General features: G+C 40.9%; 1 protein-coding gene across 4 annotated transcripts in view; it reads right to left on the bottom strand.

Moving 5' to 3' along the window:
• Positions 1-22,015, bottom strand: part of Vegfd (vascular endothelial growth factor D) — a 33,511-nt gene that overhangs the window by 2,753 nt on the left and 8,743 nt on the right. For 2 of the 4 annotated variants that reach the window (XM_050160612.1, XM_050160610.1), the window contains exons 2-5: positions 14,590-14,800; positions 8,932-9,122; positions 6,180-6,328; positions 4,711-4,811 (exon numbers count right to left, since the gene is read on the bottom strand). In XM_050160612.1, the coding sequence (XP_050016569.1) occupies positions 4,711-4,811; positions 6,180-6,328; positions 8,932-9,122; positions 14,590-14,800 (652 nt within the window). Of the gene's footprint in view, positions 1-130; positions 1,901-4,710; positions 4,812-6,179; positions 6,329-8,931; positions 9,123-14,589; positions 14,816-22,015 lie in introns of those variants that run through there. The other 2 variants (XM_050160611.1, XM_050160609.1) reach the window with 2 other exon arrangements.

Genomic DNA, 22,015 nt, shown 5'->3' with positions numbered 1-22,015 from the left:
ACACTCACATGGTGACTTAAAACTGCCTATAACTACAATTCCAGAGGGTCTGTTGCCCTCTTCTGGCCTGCAGAGGCACTGCATGCAAGCATAAGCAGACAAGGGAGACAAAATACTCATACACATAAAATTAAAATAAATACATTTTTAACTACACCCACCCACCCCACATACTTATGCAAACAACCATCAGTGACAAGACATAGGCTGCCTGTGGGGTACAAATGTAGTCCTCTCCAGTGTTTTAGAAGAGTGGGAACCAGAAGTAGTGATGTTGAAGAAATAGTTTCCTCCGAACTTCCAGATAACCAATGACGCACTTCCTTTCTCAGATCACACACGTGTATGAAATATATACAAGGTGACAATGGATGGTGGTCCAGTCTCAACTAGTGGACTGAAATTCATTGCAGAAAGAATAAGAGATGGGCTGCAGGTGTGACACCATTGGTAGGATGCTTGCCTAGAGCAGGAGAGAAGTTCTGGATTCCGTCCCCAGTGGCTCCTAAACTCGGGGTGGTGACAGGTGACTCACTCCACAGGTAGGGGCAGAAGGCTCAAAAGTTCAAGGTCATCCTCTGCTAAATATTGAGTTTAAGGTTCAGTTGGAACAGCAAGAGTCTTTCTCAAAGCAAAAGCAAACAACACGTGGAGAAGGGTGAAAAGTTTGGAAGAACTTGCACTTTCCATCTCAGCATTCGTGAAGGTTTTGGAAGAAGATGAGTATCTCTTCCCCGAGCCTGCTTCTTTTCCAGTTTGCCTCATTTGGGGACTGGCACCATTGTCCACTAGATTGTGTGGCCACTGTCCACTCGGTCCCTTGTGCATGCCCTCTCTTCCCCGTCACACTGCCTCTGTCACAAGGCACTCAGTCCCTTGTATTTTTTTTTTCTGTTTGTGGATGCTACTTGTGTTACAACCACACAACCGAAGTATGTGTCCCCTCAGGTGACTATCAAATGCAAACCGAAGCTTTAAATGTCTTTTTTTTAAAAAAAAAAAAAAAGAAAGAAAAACAGGGTTTTCTGTAGCCCTGGATGTCCTAGAACTTGCTTTGTAGATCATGCTGACCTTGAATTTAGAGAGATTCACCTGCCTCTGCCTCAGCAATGCTTGTGATGGGATTAAAGATGTGAGCCACCACGCCCAACCATGCCTTAAATGTCTTCAAGTTTTTCTGCACACAAAAAGGCCAAACTTTATACCAGAATATTAAACATTAAAAGATCTTCCATGACCTTGACCCTAAAAACCTCCCGTACTCATTCTCACCCTTCCCTTCCTCCCTCTTTTCTCCTCATCCCCAAATGACAATTGCTCATGATCCAGTCTTATGGTTTTGACTACACTTTAGTTGACACATGATTAGAAATTACATGGACTAGATATCCACAGACTCCATTCTTAATTTCATGAAGAGTTTGAAAAAGATGAGCCGCATATACTCTAAGTCACTGAGGCAAATATCAATTTAGGGCAAGACAAGGCTAGATTACTGAAAAACAGTTAAGACTCTTAAAAGAGTCATTGAGCACTAGGTGGCAGCAGAGGCGCACAAGAAAGTGTGCAGGCCTGGCTCCATTCATGAATAGTTTAGGGAAATGCAATCCTGGGATGTTCAGCAGATTGTGGCAGAGCAGAACATTATGTCCTTACAAGCAAGTTAAAAGGAACAGAGACTAGATGCAAGAGAACTAGGTTGAACAGCAACCAGTTGAGGCTGATACCTTGATGTATTACATTTTGATTTCCATCCCTAGGGAAGTTGACTCTGGGTTACCACTGTGTTCTGTCCTTGGCCTTCTTCCATTTTCCACTGTTATTATGTTTTATCCAGTATAGCAACGATAAGAAAATGAGTTGGACTTGCATCAACCACGTCTATTTGGAGAATAAATGACTGTAGAAAAGGCAATTAGCTCAATACCTTTTTATGCAGAAAAGGTGTTTAGTGCACAGAAAGTAATGTATCATCAATAGAAAGGGACCACCAGAGAAACAGATGGGAACTTAGGGCACACAAAGATGTCATGAGTGATGAAAACTAAAAGTAATTGGGATTCAGCCCATCCTCCTTCCTTACTGCAACCATTGCTACAGTTTCCCCAAAAGATCCCTGCTCCCTCTCCTGCTCAGGTCAACTTATTCTCTTCTGCACTGTTGCTTGCTTGATCTTTTTACAATTCAACAGATGCTACCACTCTCTTTCTTGAACCATTTGGGTGGTCTCCATTTTTCCAGAAGATCACACCCAGGCTTTTCCAGCACAAGCTTATTAAGTCTTTCTCTCCAATCCTAAAAGTTTCCCCAGCTTCATCTCCTCATATGTATCCTTTTTCCTCAATATGTTATGTGTCTCTGTGATAAGATTAATCTTTATTGGTGACTTTACTGGATTCTAGAACCACCAAAGATGTACACCTGTGGTTGTGCCTATGAGGACACAACCAGAAAGAGCTTTAACTGAAGAAGATCCACTGTAAACATGAGCTGGGCACCCCAGACTGAATAAAAGAAAGGAAAGGAACAGGTAGGGCTATGTGCTGTCTGCTTCCTAACTGTGGACACAATGTGATCAGCCCTCTCAAGCTCTTGCCCCAGCATGGCAGGCTGTTCCCTCAAACTGAAAACCAAAATAAGCCTCTTTCTTTCTTTCTTTCTTTCTTTCTTTCTTTCTTTCTTTCTTTCTTTCTTTCTCTCTCTCTCTCTTTCTTTCCATCTTTCCTCCCTTCCTCCTTCCCCCTCCCTCTCTTCCTTCCTTTCTTCCTTCCCTTCTTCCTCCCTTCCTTCCTTTCTTCCATTGCTTTCGCCAGATATTTTGTTACAGCATCAAGAAAAGTAACTAACACACCCCAGCACCTTGTTCATATTTTCCAGCAGCAGGTTTGTGCTTTGCTCTCTCACATTGGTGTTGAGCTCTTACAGCCCCCTGCTCAGAGCACACCTCTCCTTCCTTACTAGACCTTCTTACCTCAGTACATGAGCCTATCCAATGAGTTCTCCCAAGGAATTAACCCCCCTCAGAAAGAAAAGGCCTTACCCCAGATTATAAACCCTCCCACAGTCTGTAGTACCCAATTTGCTTACTTGAGATATCCCCAAGGGAGCTCTGACTTCAGGTAGGGCTGGATGATGACTTCTTAGTGACTGCATTGTGGTATTCTGGCTTGATTGTCACCATTTACTATATTTTTTAAAAATATTTATTATGTATACAATATTCTGTCTGCATGTATGCCTGCAGGCCAGAAGAGGGCATCAGATCTCATTACAGATGGTTGTGGGCCACCATGTGGTTGCTGGGAATTGAACTCAGAACCTTTGGAAGAGCAGTCAGTGCTCTTAACCACTGAGCCATCTCTCCAGCCCACCCTTTACTATATTGTGTCAGTGTGTACACATCTATATGTGTGAGCCTTTAACTACATAACTTTAAAAAATATATTATCTCACATCCTAGTTTGAGCTCTTGAGGCAGCATTTAGAAAGCTGTTAAGAACCAGAAAAACAGGGCAAGTGCAAATCACAGCTTGCTATTTAGTTTCTATGACAGATTCCATGGAGCTTAATCTTTGCTATTCTTGTTAAATCATAGTTTAAAGCAAGCGAGTTCATACTGCATGTTCTCTTGTGATAGTTTTCAGTGGAAACATGTTACATGTTATGGGGAGCAAATAAAAAACTCATGCATTGTCAAACATATATTCTTTCTGGAACTCACAGCTTTACAGAGTGGAAAAAAGATTGACAGGCTAGCAATCCCCAGTGTGGCTTAGCCCAATACCAGGGTTTGCTCCAGCTCTGGCAAAATGTTTCCCTGTGTTCTTCCATTCTTTATATTTTTCCATATTATTGGCTTGATTTCAAATGGTCCCCAAAGACCTTATGTGCTTCACCCTGAAGTATTTTTTTTAATTAAAGTTTAATGTTTGCTCTTGAAAATATGCTTTTGGGATGCTTTGGTCACTCTGCACTTTTCTTTGAGAATGAAAAGTAGAGTGATTCGTTGGTGGATATGGTCACAACAGAGAAGGCTCTAGAATCCAAATGCTTCTACCACCGTTATCTTTGTAATAATGAGGAAATAGCTAGATAACTTGGGGTGGACACTGTGTGCTTGTGAAAAGGGGAAATCATAGGGTTTCATGAAGATTGCAAGATTGTCTGATGTTGTGGCATGAATGTAAAATGTCCCCCATTGGGACCTTGGGAGAGGGTTAAAGGGGGAGGGGAGAGACAGGGAGGGGAGCAGAGAAAAATGCAGAGCTCAATAAATATCAATAAAAAATGTCCCCCATTGTATTTGAACACTTGATTCCCAATTGGTTTTGTTCCAGAAAGTTATGGAACCCGTAGGAGGTGGGGCCTTTCTGGAGGAAGTACACTACTAGAGGCGGGTTTTGGTGGTTTATAGTTTCACCCCACTTCCTGTTCTCTTTTGCTTCCTGTGTGCAGATGAAATGTGATCAGTCAGTTTCCTGCTTCTGATGCCATTCCGCCTGCTCCCATGCCTTCCCACCATGATGGTCTCTATTGCCCACAACCATAAGTCAAAATACACTCTTTCTTTCTGAAGTTGCTTTTGGTTGCTATTTTATCACAACAACAAAAAAATAACTAATATGCCTGGTCATAATAAGTCCTCAATCATGTTCACTGCTGATGTTCTTTTTATCACTGTGGTCATTACTTCACTATTGCCATCTTTACCTTCTGTTCCAGGGAGTGGATTCTCATCCTGTAAAACACATTTACATTTGGTGTTATCCCACAGCATGTCAATAGGACAGAGTTTCTTGGATTGAGGACATCTAGGAAAAGAAAATAATGAGCCATATTTAAATTTTTTTCAAGGTAATTCTCCTTTGGGAATATTAAGTCATTCTCAATATTTAATATCTTATCATCTAAATATTCTATGTGGAGCATGCTAGTGCTTTTATATTTTGTTTCTAAGAGTCATTCAGGAGAACAAATGTTTGAGAGCACTGTGCCACACAGCATGGTGACGGCTAAGAAATGACAACTATGTGAGAATAATTAAGGTTTTAAAGACCTTAACTTTGAGGACTAGAGAGATGGCTCATCAGTTTAGAGTGAGCACTTTACTTCCATGGGACCTGAGTTCGGTTCTCAACACCCATGTGGGTAAGCTCACAACCACTTGTAACTCCAGCTCCAAGTGGTCCAGCACCTTCTTTTGGACTCCAATGGCACTTGCACACATGTGCACAGACCAACAAACATGCATACACAGACACAAACATAAACAAAATAAAACAGAGAGCTGAGTTTATATTTATGAATGACATCTTACTAGACAGTAATTCTTTAGTTGTCAATATTCTATTAGGAAATCTTTAGAAAGTAAACTGGAATTCAGGAGAGTCACTCCTTGCTCTGGAGTGAGGGGGCACATGGTAGCTTGGAGGCTGGTGCAGTTTTGCCATGTATTCGACCACTCATGTTAAGAACAAAGGTGATGGGCCAATGCAGCGGCACATCTTGAATCCCCGAACTCAAGAGGCAGAGGCAAGTGGATCTCTGAGGGTTGAGGAAACCTGCTCCACATAGGAAGTTTCAGGCCAGCCAGAGATACAAAGTGAGACCTTGTCACAAAAAAAGCAAAAACAAAACAAGCAAAAAAAAACAGGCACAAAAACCTCAAATGTGTCTGCAAGTAAACCTGACAAATTTATAACCATCAAGGTTTGGGACCTACTGCAATATATATGTAGAACCTAGTAAAAATATGTGTGTCAAATACTATGAGTAGATATGGTTTTGAAGCCAAAAGATAAACAATTTTAATGAAGAGATGATAATTTGATAATTTTACGTGTATTTCTTTTGTTTGTCTAACATTTTATTAATGTATATTGTGAAAAATAATGGGTTTGACCATGCTCTATTCAAGCGTGCATAAAATATACTTTTTGAGATTTACCTGTACCTTTACCGTCTCTTCTCCCCTCTGCCCCCTCCTCTTCATCTGTTTCCTTTTTCCTAAAAATTCCCCTTGTACTTTCAGGACTTTTTGTTTTTATATTCACAAGACATAAAACACACAACACATGTCTTTCTGGGGATGCCTCTATAATGGGTAAAGGAATAAGGGAATGCACACACAATTTTGTCAAAAGCAAGAACAGACATTATCAAGTCCAGGAAATGCTTACTGATCTTCTTCTGGGATCTGAATGGATCTTCTGATAATTGAGTAGGAATGGCGGGGGCCCGTGGGCAAGCACTTACAGCCTGTATGGTTGGCAATTTTAACAGGCACTAACTCAGGCACTGATGTCAGAGGCACTGATATCTCAAAGAGCTACAGCAAAGAGAGAGAACCATGATGTAAATTTTATAATAGATTTTTTTTTTCAGTTTCCACAGTCTGTATTTTTGTCCTTGTCTTCATGGTAATGACTCTAGCAAAGTTATCCATGCAGAATGGAGTTACTCATCGTAAGAGGCTTGGGATGTTGGGAGCCAGGAAACAGGGGGCATCTCCAGCTTGGTAAAGTCTCTTAAGTATTTTCCAAATCTGTTCTTTTCACCATCACTAGAGTTCTTGAAAGTGGTACCACTGGTTCCTGCTCTTGTTTTAAATTTAAGTGTAAACTGTAAGGATAAATGAAATTAAATGCTTGGAGGTTCTTTGAGATTTGGGTGGATTCTATGTAATTTGTAATATTGTAAATTGTAATACAATTTGGGGCTGTGCATGGTTTGTGAGATTTATTGTTTCTTGATTATGGTATAGCCATGAGAAGAATATAACCTGGAAGCCATGCTGGTCCACAGGATTGGGGATACAGGAAGCAGGTCTGGCCTCGCACAACACCTTGGAATATTTCAAACCTCAGATATACAAGAAAAAATAATTTATCATCGTTTGAAGCCCCTGAGTTGTAGAGAATTTGCTATAAAAGCACTGTACCAGTTAAGATCATACCCAGAAAGAGAATTATAGCTAGTGTGTCTATTCCTATGTTTCTATATGCCTGCTCTATTGTAAATACTTTATTATTAATTTCCTTATCACTTGTAAAAACATTATATTTGGGAGGCTGGAGAGATGGCTCAGTGTTTAAGAGCACTTGGTACTTCTACAGAGGACCTGAGTTCAGTTCCCAGCACCCACTTCAAGTGGCTCCAGGGAATCTGGTGCCCTTTTCTGGCTTTCACAGGCATTACAGTCATGTAGTAGACACATATACAGACTGATATAAATAAAAATAAAAAATATTTTTTTAAAAAATTACATTTTTAATGATATTTACATGATAGATGGAAAAAGAGATGCCCGAAGGGGGTAAAGAAGTTTTGAGAGCGGTTCCATGAAGTGTAGATAAATTTGAACTTGGTTTTAAAGCATTTCCACTCAATCACCAATCTATGCAGTTCTATTTAGTTTGTTTCTAAGAGACAGTTCATCACATACTCTGTACCTTTAAGGTAGGAACTGCCAAACTGCATGCACATGCTTATTTGGAAAGAAAAACTGCTGTGCACTTACACTGGAATAAATTTCTTCATATGAATCACTTGTTGAGTGCAGCAGTCAAAACAAAGCAATCAGCTATCTACTAAGTGGAAACAACTCACTAAGGTCGTGTTTACTCGGACCTTTCAACATGTCATGAGACCTCCCTGAGAACCAGTCAGCGTGTTTTTCTGCATAAACTTCATGTTCTTGCACAATTCTTCAGCTACGCTCCACGGAATACCACCATCAGACACTGAACTCTCTTACCTTACACAAGCTTTGTTTTACTAACCATCGATTGTAGCCATACTTACGTCATTGTTTCTAGTTATCAAATAGTAGGGGTCAGATATGTCAAGTTCTAAGATTCTCCAAAAGGGTTCAGACACGAAATTGCTACACTCTTAAAGACAGTTTAGATGGGAGCGGGGGGGTGGGGGGACAAAATTTAGAAAAGTTTAATCTATTAACAAAACAAATGGGCATTTAGAACATTCCTTGGCATGGATGTATTTGGCACCCATGTAATTGTCTTTTACTACAGGATCATGAGGAGACAAGTAGATGTGATAAACGAGTTGTAACATGTGAGGAATTCGCAACAGAGGATCAAAAGGAATGTGGCCTGGTTGACAGCATTTTAATAGCGCTTTCCTAAGTGGGTTACTTTCGTTCCCACACACAGCTTTTATTACGTCTTACAAGAAGATGGTAGCCACGGACACTTAGCTACAGGGGAAATGTGGTTTGATTCATTTATTTTATTTCCTTCTCGGGCACTGCAGGATTCTTTCAAGACTCTTGTGCTGCAGATTCTCCCTTCGTTCCCCACTCTACCCCCAGAGACCCGGTCTCTCTTCCCTTCCCTATCAGGCTCTGGACCTGCTCTCACTGGTTCCGGGTTCCTTTGATTCTCCCAGCACCTGCTTACATTCCCCACCATGCTAACAGTGGGCATTCACCAAGTGGGAAGTCCGCTACCATTTTCCCTCTGTTCCTATGCCTGCTCCCTCCTTCAGCCTCTTCAGTTTTAGGGTGAGAGCACCTCCTCCTCTTAGCTGGTCCTCCATGCATTCCTACTCCTCTTTTCCTCTGACCCCACCCCCACTCTTCAGTCAGCTTTTCTCCATCATTCCAATTAAACACCATACACGGGAACAGCTACATAAGACAGCACAGCTTTCTTCATTACTTTTAACACCCTGTTCTAGTAATGCCCAAAGGTACCGTCTTGATTTTACAGCCTTAGGTAGATGGGAACTAACGAGGCTGCGTCATGGCGGATATTATGTTACCTCCCCGAGCCTCAATTTCCTTCCCTGACAAGGAGGGTAAGATAGCCTTTGAGTTTGTTTGGGGAATTGGATGAGGTTCCCCTCATGAAGGATTTAGCTCAGTTGCTTGGTAACAAGGCCAGCAGCAGCATCTTCATTTCCTTGTACCTGTTTGGAGATGTAGGAGGTGCTGGTGTTCATACACATCACACTCTCCTCATTGCAGCAGCCTCCACACCGGAACACGTTCACGCAGGGGGGCTTGAAGAACGTGTTGGTTGTCTTTCCCAGCTCGCTGGCGACTTCCACGCAGGTCTCTCGAGGGCTGCACTGGGTTCTCTGCCATTCCTCATCTATAACTGCAGGAATAAAGTTCATTGAGGCCAGCAGACAAAAATGGCCCCGGTACACAACATAGGTGTTTCCATGCCCGCCCGCCCACACCTTTTTGTACTTGTTTATTTTACTAGGTGGGTATTTAAACATTTCTTTTAGAAATGTATTTTATTTTATCTGTATAGATGTTTATCTACATGTATGTATGTGTGGCTGGTGCCTTTGGAGATTAGAAGAGCTCATTGGATCTCCTGAAACAGGAGTTACAGATAGTTGTGAGTCACCACGTGGGAAGAGAACCCGGGTCCTATGAAAGAATGGCAAGTAGTCTTAACCCCTGAACCATCTTTCTAACCCCTAGATGGATAGTTTTGTCCATCCTTCAGTCAAAGATGTGCCTGCAAAAAAAATTCTTAATTGAAATCTCTATACTTTTCCATTGATACAATCACTTCATAAAATATTTTATTTTCCCTTGGGGGAGCACTATGTCTTGCAAATAGCCACACACGTGCCATTTGCAAAGGCTGAAAAATAAGGAAACCAGTGGACCAGTGTCATTTATCAAGCAACTTACAGGGTACAACTGTAGGAATAGGTTTTAAAATCATAGAGAAATAAATTTCTGTTGTCTGCTTGTATAAGTGCACAGAGACTTAAAGCCGGCAAGCACACAAGTGGGTGTTCCAATGGAATTGATTTTTCCTCAAATCAGACTTTTCACATTTGAAACCGTCCACGGGTTTTTAGAAGATGACAAGATAAGCCCTTTCCTTTTAATGGAAGAAGCAGCTCCCTGGCCATAACTAATTTGAGGGAAACTAGAAAAAAGGAAATACAGGGTGTTGTGGAATAATCTTTTTGTATACCATGAAGATGTGTCTTTGCCAAGGTACCTTCTAACTGGTTTAATAAAGAGCTGAAAAAATGTAAAAATTAAAAACAGAAATATAAACAGAAAAAAAAGAGCTGAATGGCCAATAGCTAGGCAGGACTGGATAGGCAAGACTTCTGGGCATAGAGAGGAAGAGGAGGTGAATCAAGGTGCAGGAGACCTTCTTAGGTCTCAGATGGGGTTGAAGATGAGCTAGTTATAGTTACACTTTTCTTTGTTACCAAATTCATAAAAGAAACTCACAAAGGAGATATAAAATGTACAAGATTGAGAAACATAAAAGCTTAAATTGTTTAAGGAAATGTTTTGAGGTCTAAAAATATATTTTAGATTGGTGATACAAGCTACCGTAAAAATAGTTTAGGTAAAAAACTTTGGACTCACTAAGATAGAATAGATAATACAGTACTTTCTCCAAATTTGCCAAACACATACGGACTAAACATTGTGAATGTAATTCTTACTTGAAAATTGTTCTTATTGTATATAGTTTTACTTTGTTAAAGTTAAAACTATCCCTTATTATTTGGACAGTACCTGATAATTGTTCTTACTGTATATAGTTTTACTGTTAAGAGTTAAAAGAAAACCTTTTCTTTTTATTTAGACAAAAAGGAGGATATGTTGTGTAATAATCTTTTTGTATAACTGTGAAGATTTATCTTTGCCAAGGTTCCTTCTGATTGGTTTAATAAAAAGCTGAATGGCCAATAGCTATGCAGGAAGAGATTAGCCAGAACTTTCAGGCAGAGATAGAGGAAGAGGAGATGAATTAATGTGTGGGAGAGATACCAGAGGACACAGAGAGGAAACAGGAGGTTCAAGATAGAAGAGAGGTAAAAAGTCATGAGACAAAATGTAGATTAATAGAAACGGGTTAAGTTATAAGAGCTAGTGGGACAAGCTTAAGCTACAGGCAAAACATTTATAATTAAAATGAAATCTCTGTGTAGTTATTTGGAGCTGGCAACAAAAGAAACTTCGCCTACCTACATTAGGGTTGGGGAGATGGCTCAGTTGGGAAAATGTGGGCTGCACAAGTGCAAGGACCTTAGTTCAGATCCCCAGAACCCACATAAAAAGCAGGGCATGCTGACGTACCCCTGGAATCCTAGTACTGGGAAGGAAGAGACAGATGGATCTCTAGGGTTTGCTGGCCAGGCAGGCTATTCAAATCAGTGAGCTTCAGTTGCAATAAGAGGCCCTATTTTAAAAACAAAGGTGGAGTTATGGATGGTTGTGAACCCACCTTATACAGATGATAGGAAACAAACATGGGTCCTCTACAAGAACAGTATGTACTCTTAACCTCCAAGCCACTTGTCCAGCCTGAAAGTCACCTTTGAAGCTACTACCAACTGAGGGCAGCCTCTGGCCAACAGGCAGGGAGGAAGCGGCCCTTCACAGTCCAAGAGTCCGTGTGCAACTTAATCCTATAAGCAACCGTTGAATGAACTTGGAAGTACATTATGCCCCAGTTGAACCTTGAGATACTTGGAGCCCAAATGAAGACCTTGACTGTAGGCTCCAGAGAGATCCTGAATAAGAAAAAAAAAATATCCTGGCCATGCTTGTATTTCAGATCTCTAAAAAAAAAAATGTGAAACCCCAAAAATCTGTTTTACAAGTAGGATGGCACCTGAAGAATTAATTCCTAGGTTGTCCCCAGGCTCCGGCCTCCACAACCATATGCATCCGTACACACATGTACACTTGCATGTGTACACACAGTCTGTTTGGGACAATCAAATTTGGGGGTAAGATATAGTAACAGGCAAACAGTTCTATACACTGTATTTAAAATATGTGTATTGGTGGGTGTGGTGGTTTGAAAGAAAATGACCTCCAAGGAGAGTGACACTATTAAGAGGTGTGGCCTTGTTGGAGTAGGTGTGGTCTTTCTGGAGTAAGTGTGTCACTGTGGAAGCAGGCATTGAGGTTTCACATATGCTCAAGTCACACCCTGTGACACAGACCACTTCCTATTGCCTGTGAGTCAAGATGTAAGAACTCTAGCTCCTTCTCTGGTACCATGTCTGTTTACAAGCTGCCTTGCTTCCCGCCATGAAGATGGTGGACTAAACTTCTGAACTCTAAGTGTGACACCACAATTAAATATTTCCCTTTCTAAGAACTGCTGTGGTCATGGTGTCTTTTCACAGCAATAGAAACCCTAACTATGACAATGGTCCTGGAGAGATGGCTCCGAAGTACGAGCTGCTCCTCCAGATGACCCACGTTTAGTTCCTAGCATCCATATGGAAGCTCACACCTCTAACTCAATTCCAGTGGATCTGATGCCTTATTCTGATCTCCATGGATACTGCATACATGTGGTGCACAGACATACATGCTGGCATACATACATAGAATATAAAATTAATACTTTTAAATTTCTGATGAGAAAACACATTTTCAGGCTGTATGCATGACACAATTATTTAGCATTGCTAGGGGGTGCTATTTAAATTGCTACTATTAGTCATGAATCTTTGACAGAAAGAGCAATTGACTTATGAAAATATCCATTGTTTAAAATGCTATTTAAATGTTATTTTCTATTTGATTTTTCTCTTTAAAGTTATAACTTTTAAAAGTTGGACGAGATTATAATCAAAATCTCATGCAGTAATGACCAAGACTACCGACTAAGGTTCCATAAGGCCAGTTTTATTTATTTTTTTACTATGGCCCAGGGAATTACCCTGAAATCCTTGAGAGGGAGTAGATAACAAAACATAATCAGTGTAACACACTTATTTGATTATCTGTTTCTTCTAATTTAAGGAATAACTTCAGCTGGCCCTCCACATAATTAGGAGGGAAACCGTGGAAGCTGCAAATTCTCTGATTTTTTATGGTTTCCTTCTTAGAAAATGTCAACCTGGTTGACTTTTACAAATCACTGCCTTGTGGTTTTATGGGAAAACTGTCTTTACAGGTCATCTGTACATGCCCCTTGGGACTTCGGACACGTAATCTGGCCAAAGTCTGCAGTCTCCAGATGCAGTTGTTTTTGTCAAGTTCATGTAAAATCACCACATGAATCAACAACAAGACCCTCACTCAGACACACCGTCCAACTCATGAGCACAAAGAACTTCCTTCACACGTACGCTGCTGTGGGATTCCCCTCACTTCCATACAGCTTTCCCCATAGCTGAATTCTGTGCAATCCATTCTTTAGGAAAAAAAAGACAACTCTAGATCGAAAGAAAAGAATAATTCTTGCTTAAGGATCGACTGAAATTAAGCAGTGGATATACTCCAGTACTATGTGGTAATATTTGTATCTACAAGACTAACTCTAACAAGGCCACTGGTTTCTCAAGTTATGTTGATACTTTATCAGAGAGCTAAATGCCTAATCAAGTCCACACAACTTTATTTAAAAACATTTCATTCATTGTGTCACAGTATGTATACACACTAATCTTGTAAAGAGTCTATATCTCAATCTGGATATCATGAAACGGGCGTAAGTAGACACGGCACATCTATCTCCACCCCTGCCTCAGGAATAAATTCAGAAATATAATGGTCCCTTGATGTCTGTGGAGGACTGGACCCAGGATACCCTACAGATAGATACTCAATCCTTGGGTTAACAAATTCCTTATATAATTGGGCTAGAATTTGTAAATAGCCCACCTATATCTTCCTTTACACTGGAAATCATGTCTCGGTAACTTCTGGTAATGCAAATAAAATACACAAATGCCATACAAATAGTCATTACAGCATATTGTATGTCAAAACAAGGTATGGATATGTTCAGAACACATGCATTTCCCTGAAGTATTTGACCTGTGTGATGGCTGACCCCATAGGGGGTAGGCAGAACCTGAGGATCCAAAAGGGTGACTGTATGTTTGCATGCTATTTTCTAGTCCTAAGCTTTGATTATTTTGTGTCAAGAATTTTCTTTGTTATTCTCTGAGTAACCAGAACCCATTATTATGCCTTACTGTGCAATTTCTACCTTTAGCTTTAAGATTAAAAACCACAGAATTCTGAAGAAAAGCCATAGCTCTATTCTTGGTTTTCCTCTCTATCTGCATAGTAATTGAATGAATACTGAGGTTATTTTAAACCTGTTTTTCCCTCCCTAAAAGCAGTCTTTCTGTATTGTCGTGCCCTCAAATTCCTGAATTAAACTTACTTTGATAATGTGAAATGTTTTTGGGTTGCATGTAGACATCAAAATCATACTGACTATTCTTCTTTGTGGAGTAGGCAATTAAAACACAGATTTCTTGAGCTGGCAAGATGGTTCAGTGGGTAAAGGTGCTTGCTGCCAAGCCTGAAGATCTGTGTTCATTTCCTGAGCTTCACAAGGTAGAAGGAGAGAAATGACTCTTGCAAATACTGATTTGTTTACATTTTTATTACATCTGTTTATTTATGGAGGAGCATACGTGCGGCTGAGAACCATTCTCATCTCTATCCAGTGAACCGTCTTGCCATAAAGAGAAAGACTCCCTCCCCCCCCCCCACCCCGATCCATACCCACCCTACTCAAACTTTTGGAAGGAGTTGGTACCTGTGCCACTATCTGATAAGGACATAATCTGCCATTGCACTCACACACCTACCTTTTAGCGTTTCCGTATCATAGAAAGTTGCCGCAAATCTAGTGGAGCGATGGGATGTTGAGCGTGAGTCCATACTGGCAAGATTCTTGAGCTTCAGCCGGCATCTCCACAGCTTCCAGTCCTCGGAGTGTGCAACTTGCAGCAGCTCCTCCAAACTAGAAGCAGCTCTGATCTGTTGTTCAGATCGTTCCAACATTGATCGGGATGATTGCTCGAAAGAAAAATCCTAGTTTGAGAGTAAGTTACAAAGATAGCGTGATAACTGTGGCTGCTAACAGTTTAAATTATAGACCATCTGAAAAGAAACTAGACAAGATTACTCAAATGTGCACTTGGGCCTAGGAAAAACCATGCCTAATGGTGGTCTTCAAAATGATAGATCCATCTACTTCCTTACTTCCAGAGCCTGAGCACATTGTGTTATTCAGGAAAAATGCATATATAATGGAGGTAAAGTCCTTGTGATATTAGTCACATGAACCCGAAGTACAATGAGCAAGGTCCTTAGAAACCAGGAGGAGACAAAGACACAGTAGGGTCATGTGAATACGGAGGCGGACATGAAGTGATGAGGCCACAACTCAGGGATTACCTCGAACCCCCCAAAGCAGACGAGGCAATGCTTCATGCCAAGAGAGTTTGACACCTTGATTTTTGGGATTTTGTTGTTCCAAGACACCAGGTTTATGATACCATACTACTGCAGCCACAGACAAGCAGTAGAGATTCTTTTATTGTCTTTTATTGTGACGACAGCCCCATTTCCTAGTTTAAGATGAAGTCTTGCTGTTTCTCTGTGGTTGCATCTGAACTGTATTGGCTAATACGGTGCAACTAGACTAGATGGGTATATTTGTGGGGGCGGGGAGCCCAAGTCAATATTTTTGATTCATAACTACTTGTTCAAAAGTAGGGGCTTGGTTATACAAAATAATAATAATACATACATATATACCAACGGAGCACATTTCCAACTAGAGTATTTTCCCCAGCCCTGGGGATCAGTCTTTGGGCTCTAAGCATGGTAGGTAGGCATTTTGCTAACTGACCATCCCCCCAATTCTGGAGCTGAGCTCTTGATGGCCTCTCTCTCCCAGCCTCACATCTTTCAGACCTGCAGCTTTGACTTGATGGTTCCATAGTTTATCAGCATTTAGTGTTTAGATGACTTTACATGTTTGTTTACTACTGTTTTATTAACCAGTTGCAGTCTATGAACTAAAAAAAAGAGTCAAAATATGTATCTTCAAGGTTATGGCTTTTGTTGTTATTGTTGTTTTGAGGCAAGGTCTCATTTCGTAGCCAAGGTTGGTCTGGAACTTGTGATCTTCCTGCCTCAGCTTCCAAAGTCCTGACATCTCAGGCTTATGTGATCATACCAGGCAACATTCACCTTAGCCATTTTGCCTAGAAGTCCAGATGGAAGGCACATTTTGGCCGGAGGTAGGAAAGTATTAAATATGTTTGTAAGCTGGGGGAAAGAGCCAATAGAGAATAAACTGAAAGCATGTACAGCGGAGAGAAAACAGAGCCTGTAAGGCTTGACATTTGGCGAGTTAGTTGATCAGTATGATAAAGCACTGTTTGAAACAGGTGAGTCATAGGGAGCCTTGTGGGTCTGTAGACAACAAAGCTGCCTCAGAAGCTCGGTGAGATTATCTTGGTAGTTTCTCATTAGATCTCTGGAGTTTGAAACAAAGACATTTTTTGGCAAGGAAGAAAAAGAAGCTTAAAGAGCACAGATGGGGTTTGTGAACTTGGCACTGAACGTGGGTGGCATGCCACAGCTTTTTTAGCTGAGAACCCTGGAGACAACACTGGTTAATTGCTCATTTCCCTGACAACTCTTAAATGCGACCGTCCTACATTAAGGCTAATTTGTTAATGGCTTCTCTTTGCCTGACCATCCAGCTCAAAGCTACCTCATACCCAAGTCAATCTTCAAGATAAAATTTTCACAACACTGCTTTAATAAGGTAATGAGAAAGTCTAACAAATACTTTTTAAAAAATTATTAAGTTGGGCATAGCAGGCTTTGTGTGTGTGTGTGTTTGTGCACCTGTGCGCACGCGCGTGTGTGCGTGTTTGTGTCTGTATGTGCATGTGTGCATGTTTGTGTACACCACTTGTGCGTATAACAATAATTATAGAAGAGGTTGTGAATTTGAGAAGGAGTAGGGGAGAGACAAGGGAGAAATTGGACAGGGAAAAGGAGTGGAAATAGCGTAAGTACAAGTACTTGTGTATGAACCCTCTACAATTTTTTATTAAATTGGGCATTGCTGAAAGAATTTTTATTTATGTAGGTAAAATTTTATCCAGTACCATGCCTAAGTAAGGCTGATGTACGGCTTCATATCTGACAAGTCTCAATTCAATTTTGGCTTCTTTAAAAAATAATCTTATGATAAAAAAACAAGGATAAAACATTAATCCTGAAGCCTGAATTAAAATGATTGAATTGATGTTAAGATTATAGCCCTATGACTGGTTTCTTTGTGAAACCACAACATTGACTTAAATACTCAAAGCTATTTAAGCCTACTTTGCTAAATGAAAAGCTAGTTTGAAATAACTGAGAAATCGGCAACAGTCGCTTTTATAATTCTAAATGGAAATATGAACAGCCCAACAAAAGCAAGTAATTCATCCGGGCACACATTTTGGGAAGGGCTGAAAATGGATCCCTTTCGATGGGCATTCTAAACTCGTTGATTTTTGTGTAATCAACTTTATGCTATCTGCATGGGTAAGACGAAGCTAAACATAAAAAAGTGTTACCATTGTCCAAAATGCAGACTTAAACTCTTGATATCAATAGCTTTCACTGCTGAACTATTGCCAAATGAATTGCTTTTTATTTCTTTCAACTTTCTGATTCAAGCGCTAGTAAAATCTAAAATAATTATAGTGCAATCTGCAAGATGAGAGGATGGGAAAGGCCTTCCCAGGTCTCTGCTATTAGAGCGGTGGCCTTGGTCTGTCATTAATTCAAGATTGTTATCAATTCTCCTCCTAAATAACAGATCACGCTCTGATGGTTTTTAGCTACCAACAATCAGTTTTTAAAGCATAGGGTTGAAGGTTTCTGCAACACTACTTTGTCATCATATAAATGTTATTATATACATAGACTAACTTTTTCCCACATGAAGTTGCATTACTAACAAGCCACCAAGCAATGCCCACACTGTTGGCTGGCTTATTCCCTATTGAAAAGGATTTAGAGCAGAGGTTCCCAGACTTGCCTTCACCTTGAATGAATGTGGGGGCAACCTTTAAAAAAAATACTGATGATCGAATCTTATCATTAGAGAGTCCCATTTTACAGATTTGGACCACAACTTCAAAAGAAAAAAAGTCCTGTGTCTGCTTCAGTAGTAGCAGCTGAGTGGAGGGTTCGCAGCAATTCTCTGTGTGTCTTTGAAACTTTTCCATAAAGTTAGAATGACTTTAAGATAAAAAGTATTCTTAAAGAACTCTCTAGGGGCTGGTGATGTGGCTCAGTTGGTAGGTCTGCTTGCCTGAGGTCACAGAACTGCACAAACCTGGCATGGCGGTTCCCACCACTAACCCCACAACCTTGGAGGTGGAGGCAGCTGTGTTAGAACTTCAACATACTCTAATAGGTACTGAGCGAGCCTGGGACTTTGTTTCAAAGTAATAAAAAATACATCTTCCCAAGTGATTTTAAGAAAGCCAATAATTTGGAGCATGGCTATACTGGTTTAAGGTCAAAGGGTTAATGTTGAGCTCTGTACAAGAACCCTGATTAGCATGGGCTAGATGACTGGAGAATTGGCCTGGTCTTCACATTCCTTCGTGGTACACATTAAGGTCAGAACACGTGCATGAGCATCTGGCTGAACTGGAGTTCTAAAGCCATCCCCTTGCTCACATGCCCTGTCTGTTGAATGTGTGAAATGTATTGTCTCCACAACTCAACTCAAAGTCTGTGGGCATTTCATGGTGCAAAAATTCTATTCTTTTTATCCAGTTCTCAACTTATAAGGCCTTTAAAAGACTGAATAACAGTGATATTATTTCCTCCCTTAAACAGGGTGATGAAGTTACCTGTGACCCTAAATGACAGACTAAATTGCCTATCAAATTCCTCCAAATTTCAAACAGCCCATTTCTCAAGGTAATTTTTTTTTAAAGGCATTGCCTAAACCCACTAGAATTCAACAGAAAGCTATACAGTCACTCAAAAGGCGGTCCTAGAAACTAGCTCAAGGGAAATGTAAGTGTCAAGTGGAAGGTTCTTGGCTTAGGGGTATATAGCTGGGCCCCTGTTCCAGCTCTGGATGGTCTTGGTAGCGACAAAGAATTGGTCCATGAGCATCTTGGCTGCTTTCCTCAAAGAGCTGCAGAATGCTTTTCCTGTGCCACTGTGGTCCTGGGAGAAGGAGAGCAGCTTCGCTGAATTCCTCACTAGGTGTCCTGCAGGCCATGGGGCCAAGACTGGGAGTGCTGTTTTCTTTGTGGAATTTCACTGTCTTCAGGAAGTTGGGTGACAATGTCTGAGTGGTGAATTGGGTTTGTGAAAGTGGAATGTCCCGAAGCTCTGGGCTAAGATATGGGGGAAACCCATTCCACACAGCTTTCCCTTGATTTGCTGAAGGAATGACAAGTTTCACCTGATAACCCATCTCTGCAGCTCAGGAAAAGCACAGTAACCCATTTGCCTTTGCAGGGATTTGGGGGAGATAAATGCCAAACAGTCTGTCTTCCTTCTACCTCTCAGCAGCTTCTTTGCTTTCACTCAAGGAGTATTTGTACTTCATCTTTACCTTCATGGTTAAGTATTGGCCAAAGCCACCACACTTTTCCAAGTAGCATTGTGATGCTCCACTCCTGGTTATCCTCCCCAAAGGTCCTCCTTCCTCCACCTGCCAAGAAATCTGCCCAGGCCCCACCAGACTCATGAGTCTAAGTGAATATCTGAGATGCCCCCACACCCTCACTTTTAAGTGGAAATCATATTGCCCTAAAAGGAATTAGGCCTAATATCATAAATTATACTGCCAACTACTCAAATGGCTTGTTTCAGAGGCAAGAGCACAGATTCCAGTTGTTTAAAGTCAGCTTTGAGTGATATGACACTCTGGGAGTTTTTTATAAACACGTGCCCATCATATGGCTAAATAACTCTTCTCCAGGGAATTTATCGCTTTATAAATGAGGCCTACACTGCACAAAACTCTGTACATGAATGTTTGTAGTAACTTTAAAAAATAATAGTCCAAACAGTTAGGGAAAAACACATGGAATTCAGTGAGTGAATGGGTGAGCCATTCATGGCTTACTGCTCATCAAAAAAAGAACTCTTGGCAAATGGGTTAAAGATTAAAGAAGCCAGTCTCAACATGTTCGACTGCACTAATCTATTTGTATGTGGCTTTCAAAATACCAAACCAGGAACAACTAAAGACAAAACACTGCTTGCTGGAGGCCGGAAAGGTTGTCTTCCTATCACAGTTACATAGCTACTGTGTATAACAGTATATATACTGTGTATAACGTTATATATCATAGTTAATAGTGAACTGTGTATGAATACGGAACAGTTTGTATCCAGGCTACAGCTGTGGTTACATAAATTTATTCATGTGCTAGAATTCACAGAACTGTGCCTATAGAAAAAGGAAAGTTCAATCACAGTATAATAACAATGTTTTTAACCAAGGCATGACTTTTTGACTGAGGGTGTGGAGGCATTAATCTCCTTCAGATTTGCTGTCCCCATTGATGTTAATAATAGTTACTTCACAGGCTGGGCAGTGGTGGCGCACACCTTTAATCCCAGCACTCAAAGGGCAGAGGCAGGCGGATCTCTGTGAGTTAAAGGGCAGCCTGGTCTACAGAGCGAGTTCTACGACATCTAGGGCTACACAGAGAAACCTGTCTCAAAAAACAAACAAAACAAAAAAAAGCAAAAAAAAAAAAAACCCAACCAAACACGCACACAGCCTAGTCCTGCCCCTTAAAAGAAACAACCTAGAGAGGCTGGAGAGATGGCTCAGAGGTTAAGAGCACTGGCTGCTCTTCCAGAGGTCCTGAGTTCAATTCTCAGCAACCACATGGTGGCTCACAACCATCTGTAATGAGGTCTGGCTTCCTCCTCTGGCCTGCAGGCATACATGGAGGCAGAATGTTGTATACATAATAAATAAATAAATCTTTAAAAAAAGAAAAAAGAAAAAGAAACAACCTAGACAGAAAGCCATAGATGAGAACTCTTAAAAACTGTGACAAGGATGCTGAAGTGTAGCTTCCACGGTTGACAGCTTCTGGCGGGGGTACAGGTGGGTAAAGACTCAATTTTCTTTAAGGGGCTGGCCACTGGGAGTTTGACCATGCTCCAGGGAGTGTATGGCAACACAAATTGGACTTGTTTTTTTTTTTCCCTTGGGGGGGGGCAGCAGGTCACAAGGTGAGGGAGGCCAGACCTGGGAGGACCGAGAAGTGAGTGTGATTGGGGTAAATTCCAAAAGAGACAATAAAAATATTATGTTGAAAAAAGTTACTTCACAGCGCTCAGTGGAGAATCTAGCAGTTCATAAATGGGAAAGGGTCAGAGAATAAAGCAGGAATGTAATTAGTTTGTTTCTTTTTGTCTTTCTCAAGGGTGTCACCTGGACCTACATGTTGGGGTAGAGGTTTATGCTTTATGCCCTTGATAGTCCTTAGTCACTGGAGAGAATGGGATTGAAAATAGCAAGACTTGGCAACTCTAATCATAGAAAATACAATTAAGCACATAAAACCCAAACAACTCTTCCAGGGTAAACTGTGAGCTATCTTTTTCTAGTGAGAAAAAAAGCATTCTTGGCGTTATCTGCAAATGAAAGCAAACTTCCAAGTATCTTCTCAGGTCTTACATCTGTCTTTACAGATTTCATGTATAAAAGAAATCAGCCTATTTCTTAAACTTTTCTGTTTTGGTTTTGCCGTCTAGCATTAGCCAGAATAGCCGGCACCTGGTGGTTTGGGCCATACCAACTGAGGGAAGGAAGGAAACTGCCCATGTGCTAGTAATGACTGCTGAGGCGTGGCTATTCAGGTTGCAACGACTATGACTCTGTTCCCATGACACTGAAATCCAGAAACCTGGCCATCTGGGAGCAGAATTAGGTTGTTGTTCATTTTGGGTGCCTAGTGGCTGTGTGTGTGTGTGTGTGTGTGTGTGTGTGCGCGCATGCGTGCATGCAGACAGGAATGTGTGTGCAGGGTTGCCTGGGTGTTTGAAGGCAGTGGAAAAGGGTTTGTTTGGATGCTTGAAACTGCCCCCATCTTCCAATTTAACGAGGATCGTTGGTGATGTTCTCTCTAGCCAAGCCATCTAGTATTTGGGGAGATGCCTGTGTCTCTGTTTACATATGTTAAACCTATGTTCTCCTCAAATGCATCTGCTCCTATTCAT

The sequence above is a fragment of the Alexandromys fortis genome, unplaced genomic scaffold (assembly GCF_014885135.2).
Source record: "Alexandromys fortis isolate MF-2015 unplaced genomic scaffold, M_Fortis_MF-2015_v1.1 scaffold_120, whole genome shotgun sequence".
NCBI classification, from domain to species: Eukaryota; Metazoa; Chordata; class Mammalia; order Rodentia; family Cricetidae; genus Alexandromys; species Alexandromys fortis.
This window is presented reverse-complemented; position numbering and strand designations above follow the sequence as displayed.